Source organism: Periplaneta americana, chromosome 10, assembly GCF_040183065.1.
Source record: "Periplaneta americana isolate PAMFEO1 chromosome 10, P.americana_PAMFEO1_priV1, whole genome shotgun sequence".
Taxonomy (NCBI): Eukaryota; Metazoa; Arthropoda; class Insecta; order Blattodea; family Blattidae; genus Periplaneta; species Periplaneta americana.
This window is the reverse complement of record NC_091126.1, coordinates 46,644,784-46,667,212: the sequence shown is the minus strand read 5'-3', so window position 1 is coordinate 46,667,212 and position 22,429 is coordinate 46,644,784. Positions and strand designations below refer to the sequence as shown.

The 22,429-nt window shown below is 34.2% G+C and overlaps 2 protein-coding genes across 7 annotated transcripts in view; one reads left to right on the top strand and one right to left on the bottom strand.

Moving 5' to 3' along the window:
- LOC138707648 (serine-rich adhesin for platelets-like) overlaps nt 1-14,129 on the bottom strand; it is a 164,890-nt gene extending 150,761 nt beyond the window's left edge. For 2 of the 5 annotated variants that reach the window (XM_069837343.1, XM_069837346.1), the window contains exon 1: nt 13,931-14,129. In XM_069837343.1, the coding sequence (XP_069693444.1) occupies nt 13,931-14,023 (93 nt within the window). In that variant the 5' untranslated portion in view covers nt 14,024-14,129. The remainder of the gene's footprint in view (nt 1-13,930) is intronic. The other 3 variants (XM_069837349.1, XM_069837347.1, XM_069837348.1) reach the window with 3 other exon arrangements.
- A 3,640-nt stretch (nt 14,130-17,769) lies between these two features.
- LOC138707647 (uncharacterized) overlaps nt 17,770-22,429 on the top strand; it is a 43,323-nt gene continuing 38,663 nt past the window's right edge. For both annotated transcript variants that reach the window (XM_069837341.1, XM_069837342.1), the window contains exon 1: nt 17,770-18,033. In XM_069837341.1, coding sequence (XP_069693442.1) covers nt 17,920-18,033 — 114 coding nt within the window. In that variant the 5' untranslated portion in view covers nt 17,770-17,919. The remainder of the gene's footprint in view (nt 18,034-22,429) is intronic.

Genomic DNA, 22,429 nt, shown 5'->3' with positions numbered 1-22,429 from the left:
TCACTATTACATCAGTGGAAATTATTGTAATAAAATGTAAATATTTCAATTTACCAGAGAAGGAGCACACATGTCCACAGTTCTTAGGCACCAATAGAGCAATAAATTACAAGGAGACTATGGATGAAATGTTGTCGTGCTATGAAAAACTTAGTTGCAATATGTCGTTGTATATTTCCCTTCTTCCATGCTCATCTCAACAAAGGCAATAGTGTCTTCATATATGTTATGTTGTATTATTTTGATATTACTCTTAATGTTTTAAGTTTTTATTTGTGAATGGCACTGAAATTTATCAATGCCTATCATATCACACCATTCAAGTAATTATTTACTTAAAAATTATTGGTTTGACTTGTTTCTGGAATAAGAGTATATTTATTTTGTGAATACTTTGATACTAAGATGCAGATGACTTGCCTAAAAAACTAGAGCTAAGTATTTTTGTGGATCGTGACATTTTATCATCTTATGCTCAGATGAATCTGAAAAACCTAATTTGGTGCCATTTACACATTTTCAATGAAAATTTGTTGACCAGTGTTATCGTAAGTTGTTACAGTGTACCAAGGAAAATGAGAACACATATGTCAACATGCAATACTGTAGGTAATAAAATCTAGCAGACATGAAAAAAAAGAAAATATATTTAATGTCTACAACTAGAAACTGAAGCCAAGCTTTTGTAACAATACAACTTTAGTTAATAAGTGCTGTGAACCATAAACATGTACAGCAATGATACAGAAGGTAGAAAATAATGCCTTATTTGCAAGCAGACATGCCATCATTCACCTACAAATACAGAACTATCATTTTATCTGGGCTCGCTTTCAGCAACACAGTTCCGTGACCAACCAGAACGCACCCACCCACAAATGAGTAGTGATTAAGTAAAGTATGCAAGGTCAGCTACATACAAGACGTGGCAGTCGAGAAGTGTGCATGACCATGGTACAGAAATTTAGTACAGAACAAAGTGTTTTCATTTATTGCAACTTTACAGAAAACGAATCACCTGCTCACCGTCTGAGTACTTCGGAAATGATTTCCTGGACTCGATCTGCTTAAGACATTCAGTTCATAAACTAGTCAACAAATTAAAAAATGTAGGAACGATACTGGGTAAGAAAAAAAATCAAAGACATCACGTTTTAACAAAGGAAAGGCTTGATGACATTGGTGTTCCATTAAAACATTCATGGGGTAACAGTTCATACAGCTCGGGTTTTGGTTGCTGATGTCTTTAGTGATAAGAGTAGTTAGTGCAGAGTTGTGGCCCACTTGATCCCCAGATCCAACACCCTGCGATTTTTCCTTGTTTGTGGGACAAAGACAGAGAATGAAGATTTGTTATGACACAACATCCGTCTCGAAACACAAAGAGAACAATTTCAACAGCTTCTTTGAAAAGTTAAGTAATGTTAGGCATGTTCACAATTTTAATTTGCAAAATAATTGATGCTACGCTAGCCTTGTCTGTTCATCCATTTTATCCTTATGCATAAGAATGTGTGCACGTCAGTCCACCAACTGAGCAGGAAATGGAGTGTCAGCAGGTGAGCTGTGTGTGCCTATGGCGACAGCACCACTGAAAAAAAGTCTGGGTAAAATGATAGCTCTGTAGGCCCTATTACAGAACACAGTGAAAAATATTAGCTTCTTTCTCATAAAAAAACAAGAGCCAAGATACACCAAAAGTACAACAAAATCACAATCAAAAGCACTCATTTTAGAATGGATTTTTCCTTTCAACAACTCACATCAGAATAAGAGTACGAGTAATTCCATGAACAGTGTTTTCCAGGCTCTCCAATAATCTTGCGATAATGGAAGGTTGTAACCTTTAAGCATCTTTTTTAACATTGTTATACACGAGTCTATTCTGAATAAAATCTTACATCTAACACTAGTGAAGTAAGCTGATATTTAAATTTGAACATGGTGCACAGGGGATACTTTTTTGTAATACAGTTACTAGTGTGTCTACCAAAATGTAATCCAGATCACTTTTCTTCACTGATGAAATGTAAAGTTTCAAGACACATTTCAGTTTGCTTGTTATAACGAAAACTTCCAAATCTCCAATTATCCTATACATGCGTACAAAAGTGTAGGCTACAAGCTCTCAAATGTCTTGACTATTTTATTCTATACATGAATATGATATAATCATTTTCTACATATATAAATATGAATTATGAAATAAATTGTTTTCTGTTGTTGCAATGTAAAAATTTTAAGCTCTAATTTACAGTAACAATAATAGTCTGTAAGTTTGGTCATTTTCAACAATGAAGCAAATTAAATAGACTTACTAACAATTTTAAGAGAAATAACAAAGTAACCTTTCCAATTCATTGCACCTAGTACTAAATTTATAGTTATCGTTCAACAAAACAAAACAGGATATGTTACAATATGTCATTAACTGGAGCTTTTGAATATCTGTTGAAAGATATTAATGAAAATGCTGAGAAAAATGACTGAGTAGCAAATACTATTCAAATAAGCAGTTCAATAAGAAGTAAATTTAATAACTTCATTTGCAATTGTCCATTTCTATTCATACAACCCTTTTTACAAACCATTGAAGACTATTTTATCAGTACTTCTTGTATAAAAATAGTACACCTGCAATATGTATATTACCACAATTGCACAGTTTCTCTAAGCTCGTACAGTGACTAGAAAATGCACACTTCCTTGGCCAAATTGAGTGTTTTCCCCAGTTAAATCGGTCCCCTAACAGTAGCAAGAAGAAAAATAGACTTACCTTATTTAGGTCTACAGGTTTTCATTCATAAGTTGCTGGAAATTTCTTCTGTCGTATGTAATGCATAGTTAGTATAATTTCCGGAACAAATTTCCATTCACATGTTGAAAAACATCAGCTGTAAAATTCCTAATTTATATTCAAATTTTTTCCTGCAGATCAAAGTAATATTCGTGGATTATTTGTATGCACTTTAGACTATGACTCTTCTTCCTCCATCAGTTGTGGAATGAATTCAGACAAAATTTGATTTATGTAGACATCATTGGTAAAAGTTTACATGGTTTCAGCAGAACTCAGCATCTACTCATACTGCCCCAACAGAATTGTAAAGGGTCATTACGGAGATAATTATCAGTAACAATGAATGGTTAGATAATTTACTATATTTCACCACCTACTTACTATAATTTTCTTTGGAGATCCATTAAATCTAAAATGTATACAGATAATTAGGGGTGTGATCTTTTGATATTAACAATAAATGCACTTAATAAAAGTCCAAATTAAGTGCAATATATCCGCGAATTTTCGCGAAATTGATAGAAATCCACGAAATTACTTCATAATCATATTAAAAAAAAACAGGTTTTATGGAGAATTCGCATGAAAAATGACCCTTTCTTCCAAATAAAACATGAAAATTTTCGTTATAAAATATACATGAGTATTTCTGCATATTTGATCGCTCAGCATTACATACATGTGACATCTGGTAATGATGTACACAAAGTTTCAGGAACTACCAGTGGTGGTCTGCCCATAAGGGCACTTGGGGCAGTGCCCCACCTAATATTTGTACCCCATCAAGCATTTAATGTTAACATTATTTCTGTATTTGAATATCAGAGAATATTAAGATATATTATTTTGATTTATTCCCCATTTCTATTGTGATATGAATAATTGGATATTTTGCTTCATTCCTGGAAGTTAAGCAGCACTCCAAGAAGTTGAGGAGCCTGTGTTCATCTTGGAATGTAGGCTGACCTGTCTTGATGAAAGCGTCCTGCATTGGGATCTCAGTTATGGAAGAGGTGGATGGCAGGGTGAAAGGATATATGCTAAAATAACACGTTTTTGGGGCACTGTCTACAGGACCCCACTATATTATGCGAGTCTGTCTAAACAGAGAAAGAAACCTATTCTTCATCTCTGTCATTTTGAAAAAGGGACAATTTTCTGACCGTCCACCCAATGTAGCAGTACTTTAACGACATCCAGATGCCTTGTCTTGCAGCAGCGCAAACTATTTCCAGTTTCATTGTGTGTTTAGCTAAACTGACAAGCGAATCACACGGGTTTTAGTGCTTGTAGTGCGAACGAAAGATTTGTGTGTGTATAAAAGTGTGCGGAGCGTAATTTTAATAGGCTACAAATGTGAACAATGAACAGTGTAAATCAGTTGACGAACGTCCCATTTCCTTCAAAGCGGTATGAAGAAAAATTAGAAATAAAACGTTTGGGACCCGATATGCCAGACTTAAATATAACTCAGTTAGTGAATAAAGGATTGGGTAAACTCACTAATTGGCATTTCAATAAGGAATGGTACACCAAATGTTCCTGGTTATGTGGATGTCCAGTAAAAGATGCATTATTTTGTTTTCCATGCATCTTGTTCGGAGGCAAAAGTAGTTGGACAAAGGTGACAGTAACCGACATGAAACATTTATCAGAAAGGATATCTAAGCATGAGGCTTCAAAACCGCATATAAATAATGCTACTGACTTGGCACTTATTGGCAACGTCAACATAGATATTTAACTTGACACTGTGTATCAGCAATCTGTAACACTTCACAATCAAGAAGTAGGGCTAGATAAAAACAGGCACATTCTTTTGCGATTTTTCCTAAAAAAAAATCTGTCCGTAATTTATTCAGAAACAGTGAAATTACTGAAAATTCTGACAACTGTTTCAATGACAACTGCTGAGCCAGAGGTGTTTCTCTACATTGTCTAAGATTAAATCCTTCTTGCGTACTAAGCTTACCATGGGTGAGGCAAGACTAAATGCACTAGCAGTGTTCATACGGTCTTTTCCAGATTTCAACAAGAAAACTTCTGATAGATTTGCGCAACTGAAAACAAGACGAGTGGATTTCTTGTACAAATAAATTGTTAGTGTAATGTAATGTAGATAGTGTGAATTGTGAACATATTACTTGCGTGGACAAAGTGTCTCATAAATTACAAGATCAAGGAAGGAGGAATCCAACGAAAGGAGAAACACACAAGGTGAGGCTCTACTTATTGTTTAAAATAAAATCTTAGCAATCTTACTTCCTGGGAGTAGTGCAAGCAGACAATGGTTATTTCTCTTTCCCACAACATCTGTCTTCATGAGATCAAGAAGGCACTGCTGTCACCCTCTCACAGTCGAATGAAATTTAATTATATAAGAATTTAATTAACGATCCAAACAATTTTCTGTTAGTTTCAAAGTGACTGTTTCAATTACAGTTTAAAACAATTCTATTTCATTATTTTTTTAAGTTTCTTTAGGATGCGAAATTAAACCATTTTAATCACCAAAATCAGGCTAAATTAATAATCATAAAATCACACCCATACAGATAATCCACGAACATTATTTGATCTGCAAGAAAACATAAGAAGAGTAATTAGAAATATTACAGCTATCTTCAAAACATAAGTGGAAATTTGTTCCAGAAATTGCAATTGAATATCTAACATTCTAAATGTGCTAAGTGTCAATTTTTCAAATTTCAATTCATGAAATCTAAGGGAGGAACAACCATATGAGAATATCATATTAAATTGCCTTTGTTATAGCTCAACTGTGACTCATTTGTGCACCAAAAGACGGTGTTGTATTTCATCAATATCTGAGAAAGTTGTTTTTGGCACTTAGCACATTTAGAATGTTAGGTCCTTAATTGTACATGACGCAAGATGGAGGACATTTCCAGCATCTTATGAACGAAAACCAGTAAATAAGGTAAATGTGCTTTCTTCTTACTGTGGTTATAGGATTGATTGTACTAGGGAGAGCACCTCCTTTGGTCGAGGCAGCATGTGTAAGTCACTGCACGAACTTAAGAGACTCACTGCAACAGTTCACTTATACATACAAACTAATTAATTTAAAATATCAATGAAATTTTATTATTTTTTTTTTTTCCGTGTTAAGGAACACAGTTTCAAGTAAACCAACTTTCATTAAATGCATAATAAAAATATAACTGTCCAATATACTACAGACTGTGAGTGACCTAAGTGTAAATGCAATTCACTTTCCCAAATGTATTAATTACTAAAACATCAACGTATAATTGATTTTTAAATACATAAAAATATACAATTTGCACAAAGGCAGGTTGTTAATCCCAGTGGCGTATACTGGTTAAAGGGTTTGGGCTACCGCTGACCCTATTATTACACAAAATATATCTAACAATTACTTTAATTTTAATTACTATGGTAAAACTAATAATACAAAATTATTACATTATGTTATATTATAAACTTTTTCTTTTGTAATTTCCTTGGGCTACCGCCGGTAGCCCCGGTAGCCCGCAAAATACACCCCTGGTTAATCCTATTACAGGACACAAATAATTCTAAATGCTTTATGTGAAACAGAACCAAAGTAAATTTTATTTTGCCACAAAGACTTCGTAATAGGGGTGGTACTGAGTAACTTATTCCTCAAATTTTATTAAAGCTGTGTTATACATCAATATGAAACTGTGCAAAGATAGTTCAACTGCACCTATGGACAACTGTTAATAGCATAGAAATAAACACTGAATAAGGCTCTTGGCTGTAGCTGATGCTATTTTCTACATAATAAAGAATTATTTTAATGAAATTCAAATTATATTGCGAACATCTAACAAGTTTTACATCACTTTGGAAGTACTCAATTAGCCATTCTTTTCAATTAAGTTCTTACAACTATTACATTTCCATTTTTATCTATGTAAGAAAAACATTTATTGAATTAAACCTCTGCTGAAATTTGATAGTTTCACAGTACATCCATTTTGCATTTTATCATGTTTTACGAGACAAATCTCAATCACAAACAAACAGAACAATAAATTTCAAACAATGTAGCAACAATAAATCCATAATTGAAATGGAAGATTCAAAATGGTGACGTGACAAAAAGCAAATTTTACAAGAGACAAAAATTGTGTAATTCCTCCAAAACGATGCTGTATAAATTATGTTGCATGTGCCAGTCTACATATTCTTATTCTACAAAATCTGAAATCTGTGTGTTCTTGGACTGGAAAATAAAAAATAAGGTTTATGATTCACATGTCACATTTTTGCAAATTGTGACCTTCCTGATGATTGGTTAGACATCTTTGTTATAAATAATTGAGTACCATTTCTCTATTAACTGCATAATCACAATACAGTATAGTTATGTTTTCCCTTTACATTTGCTTACTATGTTTGTGGTGCTTTCTTCCTTTTCACTCATTGCTGCTTATGTCAGAATCTTCCTCTCCCTCTCTCTCTATGTTACAAGCCACTGCAAAAGCTAACTGTGAAGTTCATACCCATCAGGAACATATTTTAACACATTCATATCACTTTTTTTTTTTCATCAATAGGAATTTTCCCGTTCTATCACATGTTCAGTTGGAAGACTGATGACTTGAGAACTGTACTTATGAGCATGAATGTATGCTGTTTCAGTCCATCAATAAAAGGCTTTGCTGATACCTTTCCCTTTGCATTGTTTTCAAAAGAGCTATGTTTAAATTTATTATTTGAAATGATACGTCTTCACTTTTTGCAACATATCTTTCACAGGACTCATCTGAAATACATTTCCTTCTGCAGTATGCTCTCCACCAACACTTAAAGTTACGATCATTTCAGATTTCACGCATGTTACAGCAAATCTGCCAGAATTTGATTGCTTTAGCATTAATTCTCCATATTGTTCGACCATATAACCAACTAAGAAGGCATTTTATTTGGCCAAAGTCCCTATCGCAGGGTAAAAATGAATGCTCACAAACAGGAAAATAGTGTGTGATGGTTTTTAATATATCTTGATCAGTAAGGGTCATTAGGAATCGTAACAATATATGGTTTTTATTTTGATCCACACATCCGTCACTAAATATTACTCAATTCATCACATCCATTTTGTGCTATTCAGTATAATGTAAAGAAACATACATACATCGTTTGGCATTTTCTTACAAACATCTACATAGTAAATGTACAACTCTGCCTTACCTAAGTTCAAATTTTGAACACAAAATGTATAAACCCGGAGCTGGTGCAAGGAATACATCTTGCACAGGAATGTTTGGTAAAAGCAAGTTTTACATGTGATCTACCGACAATACCATATTTTCACCTGCAAAATTTGAATCCTTGCCATGCAACTTTCCCTGTAGTTCTTTAATTTTGTTATAAATTTTGTTTTGACTCACTGCTTGTGTACCATTAGCCCATCTGCAACTCCTCATTCACTTGTGTCACTCAAGAAATTACTTAGACCAGCAGCACATTGCATCAGACATTCTGTCTCAGACAGAACAGTTTTATTTTGGACTGTATAAAAAGTGATGGTGAACGCATGCAATCTTATGAGACTGGAGCACACTGCATTGGGCATTCATGCCTCATAAGAATGCTTGTAATAACTGTCACATCAAATGATTCGTAACAGAATGTCCAATGAAGTACGCTGCCAGTCTTAGCTTCTGTTCAAGTCCTTCACAAGTTACATATCCACCAAAGACATAACCAAAATTATCGTTGTAATGTAGCCTAACTCAAAAAAATCATTGGACACTTCCATGCTTGAATTCTGAGACAAAAATGTTGTGTACAGAATTTTTATGCTTAGCCTAGCATCAAAGCTAATTCTGACAGCATCAACTGGCCTAAGTTTTAGGTTCTGCATAATAATGTGGCTCCTTAACATTCAAGCCAAACAAGAAATCGTGTTTTTTTTTTTTTTTTTTTTTACATGCAGGTCCTAGAATCACCTTTGCACTACGTTTCTTTCCTCAGAGGTCTCTTGATGATTTACCTTGAGAGCATAGACTCCAAAGTCTGTCAATCCTTTTACGAGAGATTCCATGCAAAGTCACAGAGGCCATTTGCAGACAAATAATCTGCATTCTCCATTTTTACATTGTAAATGTAAGATTGGTGTTTGGTTTCTGCAAAAGTATTTTATTTTCACTATCTGCATTCGATTTTCTTCTAAGAACTATATCCCTTGTTTGAATAATTGTTTGTAAATACACATCTTGCATATCCGTTCTTCTAAACCATTATCGTGTTAGTATCTTGTGAAATGCTCCTCTTTGAATTTACCGGAACAGTTAAACCTACATTTACAGTCTTTTCTCTAGAACAAAGCTGGCAATTGGCTTCCCATATGAGCGTTTTACCCATAAGGGAAAACATCATGTTTGTTCCCTCGCGGGCAGGACTACTAGGAACTAACCCAAACACCCCTTGGCGAAACTAAATGGACTTGCCTGACCCAGGCGCACATCTCCGTGGACTGTCAGGCGAGTCAATTTAGTTTCGCCAAGGGGTGTTTGGGTTAGTCTCTCGCTTACCTTCAGAGTGCTCGGATATCATGCGTGCGGTACAGCTTCTAGTACAATTAAGCTGTACTGCATTCCTTTACCGACCGCTCGCCCTTACCTCTACTCCAGAGCTCTCCCCACTACTCCTATTACTTCCCCTCTTTCGCGTCGCTGAACTGTCAGGATTAAATAATTGGTCTGTAGTTGTAATGTGTCAATGTCCAAATCGCGATCAGAACTAGATAATAGCGCTGAAGCACGGCCCAGTGAACGAAAGTAACATTTTACAGTAGTAATTGGTTTAGAACAACGAGTTGGTTTCGAATCACCTTGATATTTTGAAGTTTTCTGTTATTCAGGAAGTCGTGATAGCTGCTGCTGTGGAATTTTGTTACCCCTTCCATTGTATTATATGGAAAAGAAAAGAAAACGAATGTATTGGAGAAATTTAATGCAGATGTGAGGAAAGTAGAAATAAACATATTAACAAATGGCAGACGAATTATTCATATATGGAGGGCAACAGAAATCTACTGAAAGATTTTTCATTTCAATAAATCTTGGGATTAACTGATTTCTTTTGCAGATCTTTAATTTGAGTCTTCATTACGACGATGTCGTTGAGGTTAGGGTTCATTTTAAAAATGTTTTATTACAAAATAATGTAAATAGCAGGGCTAATGATATAAATTATATAGGTTATAAAATCCCTTTCCAAAATAATATAAATAGTAATGATAGGCTATAAATTGTAGGTTATCAGTCTAGATTATAAAATCTCTAAAAATTTTAACAAATAAATTCCCATATCACGCTGCAAGAAACAACAATAAAGAAAAGGAAAAACAATGAACAAACATCCAAAGAAAGTATTAACTTCAGATGTCCAGAACGGAAATAAACATAAAAGTACGGTATGTACATAGAGAAAATTGTTTCCTCTATAGCAATTCAGCTGTTGACCAAATGGGGCCTAAAGTGTCCACGCATTTACGGTAATCGCGATCAGTCTGTCACTAGTATAACAAGCTGTCAGTAGAGGTTCGGTTACTACATAGATCATTTCTATTTTCCCGTCTTATATTCTTTGATTCCTTTTCATGTTGTAGCACTCAGGAGATTCCATGCTTATTTTAATTCAAATCACTTTTGCACTCACAACAGCAGCAATGATACAGCACAAGAAATAAACTACACGAAAACACGTGGCCTGGTGCCATAAGTTTGGCAACATTGACCCTGAGAACAATAGAATATCGCACTGCGCTCGGGTGCCATTGTATTGCCAGTTTGTCCCTAGCAGACGAATTTTTCTATTGTAAACTCCAGTGAAAAGTTATGTTCTCACTAAATGTGACAACGTTGTTCAAGCTAGCCCTCTAGCCCGCACTTACCCCTCACCTATAGTACTACTTCCTGTTTCCTCGTTTTAAAATATGTAAACTATTTATAGTCATTTCACAAACAACGAATTTCTAAATTTGGAAAACAACGAAATGGACTACTAAATAATGCTAAAGAAAAAAGGTTTAATCCTAGCTTCGCAGTTATGTTCGTCTAAGATTTACTTCTTCTAGTGATATTTCTTAAACATTCTAAGTCAGATACAAATTGAGAAATAGGCCTCTAACTGTATGTAAATAACATAAAAATAATATAGCACATTAAAAATAATAGGGCAGTAAGTAAAATTGTTAATGTTAAATTTATCTCCTCCATGCTCCAACCCAGAATAGTATAATAAATTAAGAAAAGTAATTATAATATGGTAATGCCTTTAGAAATGCGTATTTTATAACTTTTTTGTGCAGTAATAATGAAAATAATAAATTCCTTCAAACTAAACTAAAAGTAATATTCCTAAGATTTAACAGACTTCTATTACGTTATAAGGATCCATACCAGTGTTACAGCATTTTGAAACATGACTTCTCGTACTATATAGGCAAAATTCTCGTATGTGCAGTACTTAAAAACACTATTCAAGTTTAAAAAAAATATCGTAGGTGAAATTAGCAAAACTTAGTATACAAGCACTGACAACATAAAATTAATAATCGTATCTTTTACCGCTAATGACTAAATTATGTTTTGTACTCCAACTTCAAACCAAAAGTCTTTGCTCAAACTAGGCTCACAAAATTTCAACAGCATAATTGAAGCTCCATCTTATCTTTCTGCAACTACTGAAATATTGCTATGTCTATACCAGGCTTTGTAAGGATTTTTTTTTATCAGGAATCAACTAATTTCTAAATTGCGACATTGAACTCCATCTCTGAATATTAGGGATCTGTGCATGCGCCTGTTTTATTTTGGAATTTCCCTCTTTTTAGTATTTTTTCAGAGGTAGAAGAATTAGGAATAGAATCATTTTCCTTGTCATTGTCACTCATGTTTATGTAAAATTAAGTCAGCAACAATTATTGCTGTCTATGTATAACTTCAATTAAAAAAAACAGCATTTGTGAACTATCAATATTTAACACCTCAGTCTTCACTTCCATCAACTGGCACAACGAATTGTTTACCTGCAACTGTGTTCGTTGATTACGACTTAGATTTTGCTTTCATTGGTTAATTGTAAATTTAAATTCAGTCACAAATCAAACTGCTGTGATTTGAAATAAATACCTATTGTTCTTGTCGAGTATATTTTAAATTTTGTGTAAATAGTTTCGTTTAATATCATGGTTTACAGAATCTTACAAACATCTTGCAACCATTATTGAAGTTCTGGCATTACTTCTACCAATATTTTTAAATATTATATCTTACACATCAAAAAGAGGGATAGATCTATTACAACTCTGTAGATTTTATTGCGTGGGAGAAGGGGTTTCCCTCGTACATCGCACAAAAAGTAAGAAATGTTGTATGCATACGAGAATTCTCGTACATATGGCAAAGCTGGTCCACACTGATGTGGGATGGAAAATCAATTAGAATCATGTCACTGTTGCAGTATCAATGTGAGCTTAACAAATAATCCTAAACCTGAACTTGAAAAGTCACGAATAACAGAAATTCCAACTCTCCCATTTTAATCTTACAACAACAAAAAGTATGACCTTAAAATAGACTGATAAACGAATAGAAACAGCGAAGGGTATCACACTAAAGTGGAACAAACCCCATCTTCTTAAACAACTAATACAATATGAGTTTTTATTTTTAAACAATTTCAAATCCTTGTAGGATGTTAAACTTGTCAACAACTACTGAACTTTCAAAGATATTTCTAGTATTTATAACTTCGAAGACAAAAATAATTAATATTACAGACAGTATAATTTGAATTTAGTTATTACAACAAAACATTAATGCTTAGATGAAATGCTCATGTGTGTTACAATTTTGTTTGGGCTACACCTTAACCATGAACGCGTATATATTAACAGAAGGCACAGACCGTGCATAATGCATTAGCACATATTTATAGGACTGTGTAAGCAATGCGCCAGGTAACTAATTAATGAGAGAAAAACAAAAATAAACGGGATAGACTACCATAAAGCGAAAATGTATCCAAATTTTTCGGTACGTAATGCCATTAGCGAATGTTCGTATTCACTTAAAATTTTATAATATCTTGTTTACTAACTGGCTCAACATTAAATACCAGTAGGATACGCCTCCACTTTAGAACAAACGAAATAAACGGAAATAGTCGCAATAAAAAAATGCAATGTAGATAAATTAAACCATAAACTAATTATCGTGAAATGGCGTATGATACTATCACAATCTACACTTCTGTGTCATGAACTGTGAAACTGGCATATCGCTGCCACAACACATTGTGTCAGAAATTCCAAATAAAGTCAATGCCAAATTTGGCCATATTTTATATTGTATAGAATTTTAATTGTGTAAACGTAAATTTGTAACTTAACATGCATCCCTCCTTTTACTGAATTATAAAATGTATTGAAGTTAAAAAAATGTAAATGTTTCATACAAACCACCCATTAACGCATTTGTAAATATACAAGTTTTTAGGTAAACGTTTCAACATAAGCTACGAAAACATAATTTCATCAATAATGTAGCCGATTTGTCGTAAGAAGTAATTTTCACTGACAGCTACATAATTTACAAAATCTTTAACTAAAATAAGTACAGTGAAAACAAATCATGAACACGCTATTAGGTAAATTGATCGTGATTATTCTTAGAAAGTAAACATGTTAAATGATAGGTGTAGCTTTACTTACTAGTGATGCAGCGTTTAATATGATTGCTTTAACCTTTACAATGAGCAGAAAATGAGAAGAAAACAGAATCTTCAACTAATCGGTTACGTCAGTTACGCCTACTGTTCGCATTGTTGTAACCATCATAAACTTTGGCAAAATGGTGTACCTGCGTTACTGAGAAGTTATTAAATGTAATAATCACACTCTCAGTATTTTGTGTTCACAAATAATGAACTATTCACATCTGACATCTATCAAACCAGGACACAATTGATATATACGACCCGTCAAATACTATATAACATGGCGGATAGACACTGTTCTAACAAGAAAATTTCAAGCACCGTACAGAATCTTTAATATCAGTAATGGGACAATATATTATTGGCAATTTTATTTCTGTTTACCTTGTATACTGCAAATAGATGGTTTCCTTTATGAGACGAGAATGCTGCCGTAATATTTGCATGGATATTACAACCCTCTTTCACTGACGCCATATTTTACCAAGCTGTGATCACGCAACACCGCCATTTGTGATTGGTTGAACTAAGGTCTTTAGAAGATTTCGGACACATTTAGTGTGAAGTTTGGTAATGTTCGTTCGAGAAGGTCTCCATTTTCTTGCTCGAATCTCGATAGGTCTATTTCCCTTTCCCCTACCGCTGTGGGAAATTTTGTTAGAAAGTATACGTCAGTATATGTTACGTCAACATATCCTTAAAATAATAACGACTCTCTCTATTTCACACAGGAGCACCGTATACCAATCATTATCTAAACAATTATAGCTAATTTTTTAATAGTTGTATGACAAAGAAGCTTGATACACCGTCATTTAAAAAATACCCGGAACAGTAGACTGGACGGGGAAACTAGCGCACGGAAAGTTCTGGTGATTTTGGAAGCAAAAATCTTATTTTTGGTCCAGGGGAAATACTCTTATTTTATGAAACAACTACCATAGATCATTGAAGTATAACGCATTAAATATTGAATTTCAGCCCCATAAATTCGACAGACATTTACTTCCATTATCACCTGAACTTTCCGTGCGCTAGTTTCGCCAACTGGGTTTTACGTTTTCCTACAAATACCGGTATTGATAATTTAGTGTAAAATGTTCTTTGGTTATTGAATTGGTATTATATTGCATGCTATGATTTTAACGCAAACATGTAATTTTAATGCTGTACTAATAGTACCATTGTTGAGTAGTTCGTTGAATGAATAAAATAAAAATATATACCTATATGAGGCTTGTATCCAACTCTACACTGTAGAAAGTAAATATTTCGCTCATAACGCAAGGAAAACCGACGAGGGAATCACGAATAGTGCGTGTAGTATTCTATGCTTATGTAATTACGTCCGTTACAATTTGACGGGTAAGCCGCGAGAAAATCGCACACAATTTCCTATTCCAAAGAAAACACGATATCTGGTATTCGTTAGCTCTATCAAGAGTATGCCGATCCAAAACAAATTCTTTGAAGCAATTTAATATCTAAGAAAAAGCTATGTTCGTGTATGAGGTTATGTCACAGTCTAGTATATACTGTCACGAAGCTTGAGTTGTGAGGGTGCTAGGAACAATAGGCTGTGCCGGTATTATTTCGCATTGTCTGTAATGAGGCGTTATTAGCGATCCTAGTGGTTAGCAACTATCTATGGATGCATATTTACTACGCATTGAGCTTCGTGACTGTATAAATATACTAGACTGGGGTTATGTGGTGACATTTGGCACGGGTAGAAAGGTGTACCATAGTCTACTATATACAGTCACGAAGCTTGAGTTTTGAGGGTGCTAGAAACAAAGACGTTATAATAGTATACTAGACTCACACAGAGCGCTGGTGTGCTGTCCAAAATTGAAACCAGTCTGCGCATGTTTACGCCGCCATGCTACTGGTAGAAATAGAGCGGTAAACACGATTGTCATACTTGTCCTTTGTTTTGTCTCGGGTGTTTTTAGTGAATAGTGTGAAAGTAATGGCAATATAATTTTGAAAGATGATATATTATCGCCGCGGAATCATGCTTAACATGTCGGCATCATACAATAACGTGCGGTGTGGTTTAAAAAAATAATTTTGCCGACCGATTGTTGCTCTGTAGGTTTCACTCTAAGCGTCACGTTGTCACGTCTACTTTCTCGATAAGAATAAGCACTAGTTTGTTATATTGTTAAATGGCTATTATTATTATTATTATTATTATTATTATTATTATTTATTATTATTATTTCATATACGAGTACGTTGGCTTTCTTAACTCTTAATAATAATTTATAATCACATACCTTAATGTTCGTCTTCAGCACAAGACATTGCAACCTCGGGTTTAGTCTACGTGGATTAGACAAGTAAGTGTCATTTAATAATAATTGAAGCAGCTTATTGGTTGCATTATTGAAATTGAGGCGAGTGATTGGAGCGGCGACACAAGAAATTGAAAACAATAATACAATTAAATTTCAAAGACCTGCCGAACGCATGAGGCCGCTCAAAGACCTGCCGAATGTTAACCATGAGAGCGCGGCGATAATACCATCCCTGTTTAATTTTCCAAGCTATTTGCAAAAGGTACGATATAATATTATCTCTGTTGTTACAATATCAATATCATTAAAAATCAATCAGTAGTTTACGACAATAAAGAATACTTAATTGTTAGTACAGGTATATCAGACTGTAGAGAAATCCCACTGAGTGAATTATTTAGACTTACACATCAGATGTTAAAACATTAGTGGAAAGATCACTTTTTGTTTTTATTATGTAAATGAATTTATCTGCAAGATAATAAACTTTCATTCAAGATCCATATATGGATAAATAAATATACAGATAATAAATAAATAAATAGCTATAATAGCTAAGCCTCCTTTGTGAATTTATGATTCAGAGTTCACCTATAAATAACTCTTTTACATTTTGCCGGATATATTTTATTAACAAAAGCAAGAAATGGCATCTTATTGATATTGCACATGTGCATAAAAATTATGTACCATCACTCCGCAAACAATGATAATATATCTGTTTTATTTATTTAAAATAAAAATATAATATGTAAAAAATCCACACATAAAAAGTATGTGGTTTTTTTTATCTTGCATAAAGTGATTGTTTAGTTTTTAGGTCTTCACGTTACCTATTGTTTGCAATGTATTAGGTACCGATACTTTTTATAATTGATAGCATTCCCTTTATTAATTGAAGAATGAATTCAATGTAATTTGGCTACCTTCGCATATTATATTTTGCAAGATTACCTATGTCCTGTGGTCTAAAAGTACCGGTAATATAATTTATTTTTGATTCTCTAAAACTTAACAACAAGTCTATACTGATTATCGCATATTTATTTCACTTAGGAATTTGATTATAACAAGAACTTGTGTAATCAAGGTGCATATATTTATGTCTTGTGATCTAAGAGTTAATATGTTAATATAATTTTAGATTCTCTGAAACCTAACAATTTGCTGATTATCGTAAAATTATACAATCTATAATGTGTATTGTGTAGGCCTATTTATAGATGTATCAGTATGTTTTCTATAAATTGCTGCATACGTATTTTCTTTTCTTTAATGTTCTAACACATATCAATGAAACTTTGAATATATTTATTTCGTCCTAATTTTACGTTAAACGTCGAAAATGGCCATAATATGTCAATTTTAGATCATCACAGCGTTAAATTGCGTGATTTACGCACTGCTATTATTTCTCTGCTCTCCAACAATATGGCGGCAAGCGCAGCGTTCAATTTGCCCCGGTTTCCTAGTTTCGCGCAGCCGAGACTGTAGGGGCTTGGCTAGAAACAATAGACTGTGCCGGTACTATTTTGCATTGCCTGTAATGAGACGATGTTAGCGATCCTAGTGGTGAGCAACTATCTAATGTTTGCATATTTACTACGTATTGCGCTTCGTGACTGTATATACTAGACTGTGGGTGTAACACAGCCTAGTATATACAGTCACGAAGCTCAATACGTAGTAAATATGCATCCATAGATAGTTGCTAACCACTAGGATCGCTACTATCGCCTCATTACAGACAGTGCAAAATACTACATGCACAGTCTATTGTTCCTAGTACCCTCATAAACTCAAACTTCGTGACTGTATATACTAGACTGTGTCTACTATCTCGCTGTAATATTATACAGGTACAGAGCAATCTGGCTGCATGTAATGTGCATGAGATAGCTGATGGCCGTGGTAGCTGAAGGTGGGAGAAAGCGGTCAAGGCAGCGAAGGTTGGGTTGAGGGGAAGCTAGTGATTTTTGGAGTGAAGTGTGTATCTTATCAAATAGTATTTAAAGAACATCACGTCTCAGGAGTTTGTTCTGCATTTAGAACATAGAGGCATGGGTTGCAATGAAAGAAGAACAGGAAAGAACTCCATTGCGAACGATTTTACAAAACTTTCTAAACCATATTGAGAGTTTAGAAATTCAGAGGATTGAAGATAGTTACGAGAAAGAATTTCAGGTGTGGATAATATTTACATGAAGAAGCAGATTTTATTTTTATTTATCGGAATATGAGTATGTAGATAATTAAGTCACTGTGCTACAATTCTGTACACACTTTTCAAAATGAAATGTATACGAGTTTGTTTATTTAAAATCAGTCATTCAACGGCGCAAGTCTTAATACCATGGAATATGTGGTGAGCTTGGAAGATGTGTAAGGAAGAGATATATTTATTTTGTAAAGTGTGAATTTCCATTTGACAAAACTAGCGCACGGGAAGTTCAGGTGATTTTGGAAGTGAAAATTTGTCTATTATATATATATATATATATATATTTTTTTTTTGTGACTATGGAGTTTAATGTTAAGATATAATACTGCAGTGACATACCGTAGTATTTTCGTTAAAGACGAACGTTTCTTCGGACCAAAAATACTATTTTCATTTCCAAAATTACCTGAATTTCCCGTGCACTAGTTTCTTGTTAAATTGATCTAGAAAGAAAAACTTAAAGTGAAATGAATTAAATTTGTAGTCGGTACTGGGAATATAATTATTAGTACCGTCGCGAGGGGGTGACTGTCCCATTCGCGCATTTCATAAGAAAAATGTAAGAAAGTAGTAGTAGTATTTAAAACCGTCACAAGGTGTTAAAGACTACTTCCTTACGTTTTTCTTATGAAATGCGCTAATGGCACAGAGTCACCCCTCGCGACGGTAATGAAATTGAAGTGTAGGGACCGCACATATGCCACTATTCCATTAAACTTATAGCAAGAAAATATTACTATTCTTACCTTACTTTCTATTTTTACAATCCTATATTTCTATCCTTTACTACTACTACTACTACTACTACTACTACTACTACTACTACTACTACTACTACTACTACTACTACTACCACTGCTACTACCACTACCACCAGCGTAGCTCAGTCGGATAAGGTGCGTATCTGCCGATCCGGAGTTGCGCTCGGGCGCGGGTTCGATTCCCGCTTGGACTGATTACCTGGTTGGATTTTTTTCGAGATTTTCCTCAATTGTAAGTCGAATGTCAGGTAATATATGGCGAATCCTCGGTCTCACCTCGCTATCACCAATTCCATCGAACAAAGTAACGTAGTAGTTGATAGAGCGTCGTTAAATATCCAAGTAAAAAATCACCACTATGTTCTAATTTCTACACTATATTTATATCTGATTTTATTTAATTTTATAACTTAACATTTTTTGGAAATGCAATTCGAACCATCAAAGCTAGGTTTATTGCTACAGCACCTCAATCATCTGAGCTATGCCAGCACATGGCTAACTTAGCTTTCGGTTAGTCTCTCTTGATTACAGAACACTGAAGGAAAATATAAAATTATTTTGACCTCAATGTTTGTAAATTATTCCCGACATTTGAAAAGGATGAAATTGCACTTTTGAATTGAAATATAACTAAAATTATATGAATTATACGCTAATATTAAATCAGTAATCATCATGACGTAGGTTTTTGTCATTGTTGCCAGCAACATTTAATTTTCTGTTATGTGTTAATGGTGATGGCTGTGACTGAATGTAAATAAAGAAATGAAATTGATTCTTCGATCTCACTACACGCCATATCTATCTATATATATATATATATATCTCCTCAAATTAAACTGACATAACTTCACAAATATACACAAGACACAAATGAAATAAATATATCATGTTTAATACATTAAATTTACACAATTCCATTCAATAAACAGTTCGCACATACATTATGTTAATCCGTTATATATTGTGAGTGTTTGTTTAACAGAGGGGTTTTGAAATGGATGTCGCAGTACTGCCAATATCTGGAAAGATAAATAAGCGATCAGTGGCAGGTTAGGTTTGGTTTGTTCAGGCTTTTGTTATGCCTTGCATATACGCTTTTTGATAGGTAGGTAGGTAGGTAGGTAGGTAGGTAGAGATATATACAGAGCCATTATTAATAGTGGCCAGTCGGTCAGCCACTCCCTGCGTGGTTTCCGCTGAGTGTGTAACCATTTTTCCGGCGCTTCTCCAATATATAACAGTACTAACAATAAATGTTCAATAATTTGGAATTACCATGCTCACAGTCTTTGCTGAAAATGGCTCCCATTTGCTGCCACACACAACTGACATCTTCTGATGAATGAGTGAACAACATTCTGAAGTTCCACATCATTGATAGCCTCGATTTCTTCTCGTACATAGGCCTTTTAGTTCATCTATAGAATAAGGATTTTTCCTATAAATCCTACATTTTAGTGTTTCCCATAAATAAAAATCACAGGGTGTTAGATCTGGGCTTCGTGGAGCCCAGTTTCAATAATTTTATTGCATTTCTTGCAGAGGACTGAGATATTTCAGTTTCCTGTGCTAAACATTTTAGAGATTTTTGAGGGATATGTTCTAATCTTTCACCATCTCATATAAATTTTCTTCGGTAAGAACACTACACACTACATTTTCTGCTTCATTTTCGATTCTGCACTGAGCCTGTTTCGTTAAATCTTTTAGCGAGTCGTCTAATTGTTTTGGCAGAAGGTACAGGCCTGTTTGGAAACTTTATTCGAAATTTTCGTCTTGTTTTCGCAGTAATTATTTTCACAGATGAAGCATGGTTTCAGCCACGGCGTGACTCAGTTGGTTAAGGCGCTTGCCTGCTGGTCTGAAGTTGCGCTTGGGCGCTGGTTCGATCCCCACTTGGGCTGATTACCTGTTTTTTCCGAGGTTTTTTCCAACCGTAAGGTGAATGCCAGGTAATCTATGGCGAATCCTCGGCCTCATCTTGCTAAATACCATCTTGCTATCACCAATCTCATCGACGCTAAATAACCTAGTAGTTGATACAGTGTCGTTAAATAGCCAACTAGAAAAGAAAAAAAAAAAAGCATGGTTTCACTTACAAGGCCATGTTATAACGCAAAACAATCTCATTCATGAAACTCCTTTACATGATGAGAAAGTTGGCATATGATGTGCTATAACTGCATATAGAATTATAGGCCCTATACTTTTTGACAATACACTCAATGGTGACAGATACAGAACACAAATACTCAACCCATTTTTTGAACAGTTAACCGACATTGAGTGTCAGAATGCTTATTTCGAGCAGGATTCAGCACCTGCCCATACTGCAGCCGAAACATTGAATTTGATAAGCAAAATATTCGAGAACAGGATTATTAATAGAGGATTATGGCCATCTAGGTCTCCCGATTTGTCAGTCTGCGATTTTTATGTATGGGGAAATGTAAAAAATAATGTATACAAAGAGAATCTGTGAATTAAAAGACAGTATTGTATGAGAAATCGGGAGAATTACAGAAGACGAACTTGCACGTGTAAATGCCAATTTCCTTCGGAGATGTCAGGAATGTGTTGTAGCAGAGGGACATCATTTTCAACACCTGTAGTCAAGGTTAGTAAACAATGTGAATACTGTAATTTTAATAGCCAACTCTAGCGGACCCCATTCACCAGGAATGACAAGTGTTGATGCTGGGCCAGCTTTCTGCTGAGTGCCATAGAGAATGTCATAGACCGCTCTGTAATTTTTTTCTGAAACATAAATCGGATATATTTGCAAACACAAAATGAAAATTGTATAGTGTTTGTGTGGTACTAATATAAATTTTCTGTAGTGTGTTGATTAAGGAAAATGTTCGTAAGGAGAAGGTGTATTTATATATTCCTAACTATATATATATATATATATATATATATATATATAACCATTTTTTAAAACTAATGCAATGCAATAGTACAAATTTCTGTGTGGAGTGGGGGGGGGAAACTGATAAAACTAGGGATAAATTCTAGAGAATGAAACTGAAGGGTATAGAAAATTGATTCTAAATGTGCAGGCCCAATCAACTAAGTTTTGCTGCAATGACCAGATAACTAAGCTTTGACTTTTGGTTTCAGAATGATTTTAAGTATTTTGGCAATCCCATACTGTATGGGCGCTTATTATGACAATATTAATTCTGGATATATTACAGTACTTCATTTACATGGTAGGCTACCCGCTTTAGCTAATTATGTAGAAGCAATAACAAACATCTGTAAAGTATGAGATTACCATCATTTTAAACATACAGACTTTTTTAATGCTAGCAAACAAATGGATACCGCCATTGAAGCAGGTGCAATTGTTTATGTAAATTAAATTCATTCTGATTTTATTAGGGGTTGCATTGGGTTACGACTGGTCCTGGAATTTTCTATATTATACCAGAGATATTTCTCGTTTTGCTGAATTAGCGATAAAAAATACTGGCCCTACCGGTACTTTATAAGTTGATATAACTATTCAATTATAGCAACAGTAATACAATGAAACTCAAACATAGACAATACTTGGTTAAGATGGTAATGCTGAAACTCAGAAATA